This window comes from Quercus lobata, chromosome 6 (genome assembly GCF_001633185.2).
Source record: "Quercus lobata isolate SW786 chromosome 6, ValleyOak3.0 Primary Assembly, whole genome shotgun sequence".
Lineage (NCBI taxonomy): Eukaryota > Viridiplantae > Streptophyta > Magnoliopsida > Fagales > Fagaceae > Quercus > Quercus lobata.
This window is the reverse complement of record NC_044909.1, coordinates 18,039,866-18,044,790: the sequence shown is the minus strand read 5'-3', so window position 1 is coordinate 18,044,790 and position 4,925 is coordinate 18,039,866. Positions and strand designations below refer to the sequence as shown.

The following is a 4,925-nucleotide window of genomic DNA, read 5'->3' as shown; positions in this document are numbered from 1 at the left end:
GGTGTAAAGAAATGTATCCTAACAGTAGGCTAAAAGCTTGACACCTGGCTTGGGGTGATAGCTCCTACTCCTTGAAGCTCAAATCTTAGTTGCAGCACCAAGATTCTACCTTAATACTTGCCTTAAGCCCATTGGCTGAACACAACCTTAGAAATCTTAACATTTAATACAAGATTACCCAAATATTCACCCACGTGTGATATTGCCCAAAGAAGCAAGGCAACCCAAAAGCAAATCACATCATTTTTGGCCAAATCCTAGGTTAGATACTCTAAATTTCAACTCCATTTGACATTACCCAAAGGAGACAAGCACTCAAAAAGTTCATACCATTTTTGGCCAAATCTCATGATGGATATTCTGAAAATTCTCTTGCTAATCAGACCCAACATTTTTTACTTTTGCTAATTTCTTTCTAAACTCCACTGTAAAAGGAAAGCATTGATAGGCAAAAAACGTATTGACCCATTGTGATGAATTAATTGATTAATTAGCCAAGTTTATTAATTAATCAAATTAACATGCAATGTACGTGGTAGCACAAACAAATCACTAATTAAACTAAGTATGCAGTGGAAATTAAATTGACATGGTGATTTGTTTTCGAATGGGGAAAACCTACACGGCAAAAACCCCACCGGGTGATTTTAAGGTCACCACTCCTGAGAATCCACTATTATCAAGACAAGTGGTTACAAGTAAAGGAATCCCAGTACCTTATACCAACTTACAGTTGAACCCTTACCCCAATACTCAATTGGACTTGTTCTGTAGTGATAATCTCTCCTTTCAATGCACGACTAACAGTACATGACTAACCAATTGCGCGGAGCTCAGTACGCCACTTCAATCACCAACTAGAGAAGGTTGTTGGCTACAAAGTTCTTCAGTTCATCACATGATGAAGATCATGAAGTTGCTTGGTCGCAAAACCCTACGATGTACAAACACAGTAACTTCTTCACAAGAAAGATGAACTAGGGCAAATTTTGTCTCTGATCACACTTCTTCACTTTTGTGAAATTTGCTTTTGTGCAATTGTGTTTAACCTTTTACGGCCCTTAAAATAATCCTTATATATGTTTAAGGTTGTGAGAAAAGAAAACCCAAATACATACTCACGAATTGGATGAAAAACAGTCCTGAAAAACTGAGTTTCATAAACTGTCAAGCCACGGGATTCAGACAGCTCTCTAAGTCTCAATAGATGCTAGTTGTCGAGCTTTAATGAGCAGCACTTTCACACTTGATTCTTGGACAGACTTGCATGGCTTTAATACTTGAATTTGAAACCTTATTTCTTGAAACATTAAACACATACTAGATCTACCCAATTACAAGTAAAGTTCGTTTTGTCAAAGGATTAGCCAATTACATAAAATAGTGACATATGTTCCTAACATTGAATCACATATATCCTAACAAGCATCATCTATTCACCAAGGGGAACGAAATCCTCTCAAAGTCTCCATCAATCTTGCTATTTTCAATCCTTAATTTAGAAATAAGTTCCTTTTTAGTTCATAAATGCCCATACCCATCAACTCACAAATATTCCTTCTCTTTTATAACAAAATCCAGCACCATAAAGGTCTCATGATTAGCTACAATCAATCTCTCTCCACCTTGACCAAAAATAGCCTAGCACCTTTACCATTTTATTCCCACATCACCATATATATGCTCACTCACTCATATAAGAGTAGCTTCCATCATTTACCAAACATCCTTTCATATATTCCATCATGGGTATTAGAACCTTGGTTAATATTTGCTACACTAAGCTGGGGGTCTTTCTCTTCCTTCATTCCATCCTAATTTTTCCTCTTTTACTTGTAATTATGAAGCCTTTAATCCTTGTTTATTGTTATTGTAATGAAGGCCATAATCTCTTGGATACTATGAAAGTTTTCTCTCATGTTGACTTAATAATAATGAGGAAATATATGATTTTTATCATGTAAACACATTTATTAGCTTATTAGACGTTATCGCTGGAGGTCTGTTACATTCACTGTTGGACCATTTTTCCTCTTATGTACTTGTTATAATGGGTCTACTTTTATATTAACCGACTATGAAGGAATGCATAATTTTTACTATGCAAATACATTTATCAATTTTTCAAGCATCTACCACTAGACGTTTTTCCTGTTTACCACTAGACTATTATTTAAGCACTTATTCTTGTTTACCACTAGATTATTATTTAAGCACTTATTGTGGTGAGCCATCCTTTGTGTTTGTTTTTCTTTGTGATGGGTATTTTTTGAGGCTTTATTATAATTTTTGTTGAATGCAACCTGAACCTTGAGCAAAATGGGCCTTTCACACTTCACTGATAACTTTTGGGCTATATTCCAAGCCCAAAGTCGAGTCTGAGTCTTGACTTTCCAAATATCATGTTGGTGAAGAAAAAAAAAGGCCCCCCAATAGTGACTACCCTAAAAATTAAAAAAATTTAAAAAATAAAAATAAATCTTACAGCCGCCTCTGTCATTCCCACTCCACCCACACCCCCCAAAAAAAAAAAAATGAAACTCATGGCCTAGGGACAGAACACACCAAATGGGCCTAAAATCTTGTCTACCCTTTATGCTTCATAACATGGCTCATGTGGGCCATTGGCATGTCGCCTCTATAATCTCTATTGGGTTAGCTTTCTTTTTTTGAGATAAAAGATAGAAGTTTGTTCTTGATTCAATCCCCTCTACTTACATTTGGCTTAGAAAAAAACAACCATGTGTGTATAGCACTAGCAGTACTATCATCCATCAGAATCATCACCCAATTAGAAATGATGTGGCACCGATTTGTTTCTTTTTTTTTCATTAGTGTTGTGCTTTGGAAGGTTATATTGATGTTAATGGCCCCTCGAGTTGTCATAATGATTTAGAAAAAAGTTTTTTGGTTCTGTATTGTGCTTTGAGTTAACATGAGTTTGCTGGTTTTAGCTAAAAAATCAAGCCAAGAATGAAGAAGCAAATAATGCAAATTTATTTCATTTGACAGGGCTTACACAATCAACAGTACAACACGTATTTATTTGAAGTCTTCTAGCTAGCTAGATCCCTTCAAATATTAGACAAAATTCATAAAGAACAGAAAAAGCTTTCCACATAATTTCTCCGTCTCAAAGAGCATAATTAGAAAAATTCTCACATGAGCAAACTAAAATGCATTACTTGCAAACATACCCAACACGTAGAACTAAACTGTAAATGAAAATCACCCCTGCTGGACAGCCGACAAGGTTTTGCTACGCTCATGAAAATAAACAAGCATTCTGTCCTTAGGTGGTAAATTGTGTTTGATCAGTCCGTGATTCAGAAAATTCTTCATCCATGCAATGATGGCAGGAAATTTTGCAGGATCCACAATCTGCATCGACCCAACTTCCTCCCAAATAGGCAGCCAGTGAGCGATCCATCCCAGTGCAATGTCCAAATACCCAATGCTTTCCCCTCCAAAAAACTTTTTCCCTTTTATCACTTCCTCTATCTTTTCCACAGCCTCTATGGCTAATTTTCGTGAATTCTCTTTTTTCTCTCCTAGGGAGCACATAGCAGTCCATGTCGCATACAAAAGCTGTCCCAAGAAACAGAAAATTTTGGATGATTAAAATTATGTAATGAAAGGATGAGTGAGTTGTTATGCATCAGCATATGTGTGTGAAGTGTGATATCCATAAAATTTTGCGTTTCCTATGCACTAATTTGGGAACATGATAATCTCTCTTAGTAAAGAAGAATGCTCATAAAAGTGTAGGACCTGTAGGTTATATGAAGAAAAGATGAAATCGATTGAGTATTGTTAGACATACTTTTAATTTCCCATATTCTATCCATGTGTGATGGTTATTGGGTTTGTCCAATGTAAGCCATAAAAAAATATTTAAAAAAAAGGTTTGTCCATTAATTGGTTGTCATTTTCTGTTCTGGTTGAAACTTAAAAGGTTAAAACACTACTCTCAAATCTCATTCAATTTCCAATTTTGTTTTTGATCTGCAAAACGTCAACAATGAATCAAATCCACTTTTAAATTAAAACCAAAAAAAGAAAGAAAAGAGACTGGTATAGTTAAATATCGTAATATTAGAAAGAAAATTAAAGAGCGCACAATTTCTCAAATAAGCTATATATAAAGCCAACAGGAATTACCTTCTCTTCTGCGAATTTAGCCCAAAATCGTGCTTGGGCTATTTCATAAGGATGTTGAGGCAGCAGTGGATTTTGTTTCCAGGTCTCATCGATGTATTCAAGAATGATGAACGATTCAAGGATGACTTTCCCGTCATGAATCAAGACTGGAACCAATTTATGAACTGGGTTCAGCTCCAAAAGAAGAGAGCTCTTGTTGAAGATATCTTCTTCAATGTACTCATAATCAACACCCTTCAGCTTTAGAGCCCATTCAACCCTCCAGGCAAATGGGCTAGCCCAAAATGACAAAAGTTTCACCTCCTGCTTCGCCATTTAAGATTTACGTGCGGTTTTGTGCACTTGGTTTTTTTTTTTTTTTCGTTTTGATGAACAGGCTGAGGCTGCTAGTACTTATATATGTGTGTCTTCCCAGAGATTTTGAAAATTCAACATCGGAGCATGAGATAATGAGACGCCAAGTTTGACTAAATTAGAGGTCTGTCTAAATGTTGAATTTATTCACCTACTCTTTCTTTTTTTCTTTTTTTGTAAACACACCTACTCTTTCTTTTCATTGCTTTTTCCTATCATAATTTGTTTTACTCAATATTGTCAATTCCCTTTCGGAATGTGTAATGGAATAAAATATTTTGATATCAGGCTTCTCAAAATCGAGGTAACGTGCCTTGTAATTGCATTTTGGAATACTTTAATGTTATATATATTCAAAAAATGATGATACTTAATATATTTATTTAAATATTAATGATAAGATAAATCCA

At 35.2% G+C, this 4,925-nt stretch overlaps 1 protein-coding gene across 1 annotated transcript; it reads right to left on the bottom strand.

Annotated features, from left to right (window-relative positions):
- Positions 1 to 2,974: 2,974 nt before the first annotated feature.
- LOC115993998 (glutathione transferase GST 23-like) lies at positions 2,975 to 4,546 on the bottom strand. Its single transcript, XM_031118001.1, has 2 exons — positions 4,162 to 4,546; positions 2,975 to 3,588 (listed from the first exon to the last, which is right to left on the bottom strand). The coding sequence occupies exons 1-2, from the start codon at positions 4,474 to 4,476 to the stop codon at positions 3,229 to 3,231; spliced, it is 675 nt and encodes a 224-aa protein (XP_030973861.1). The 5' UTR covers positions 4,477 to 4,546; the 3' UTR covers positions 2,975 to 3,228.
- Between the last annotated feature and the right edge of the window lie 379 nt (positions 4,547 to 4,925).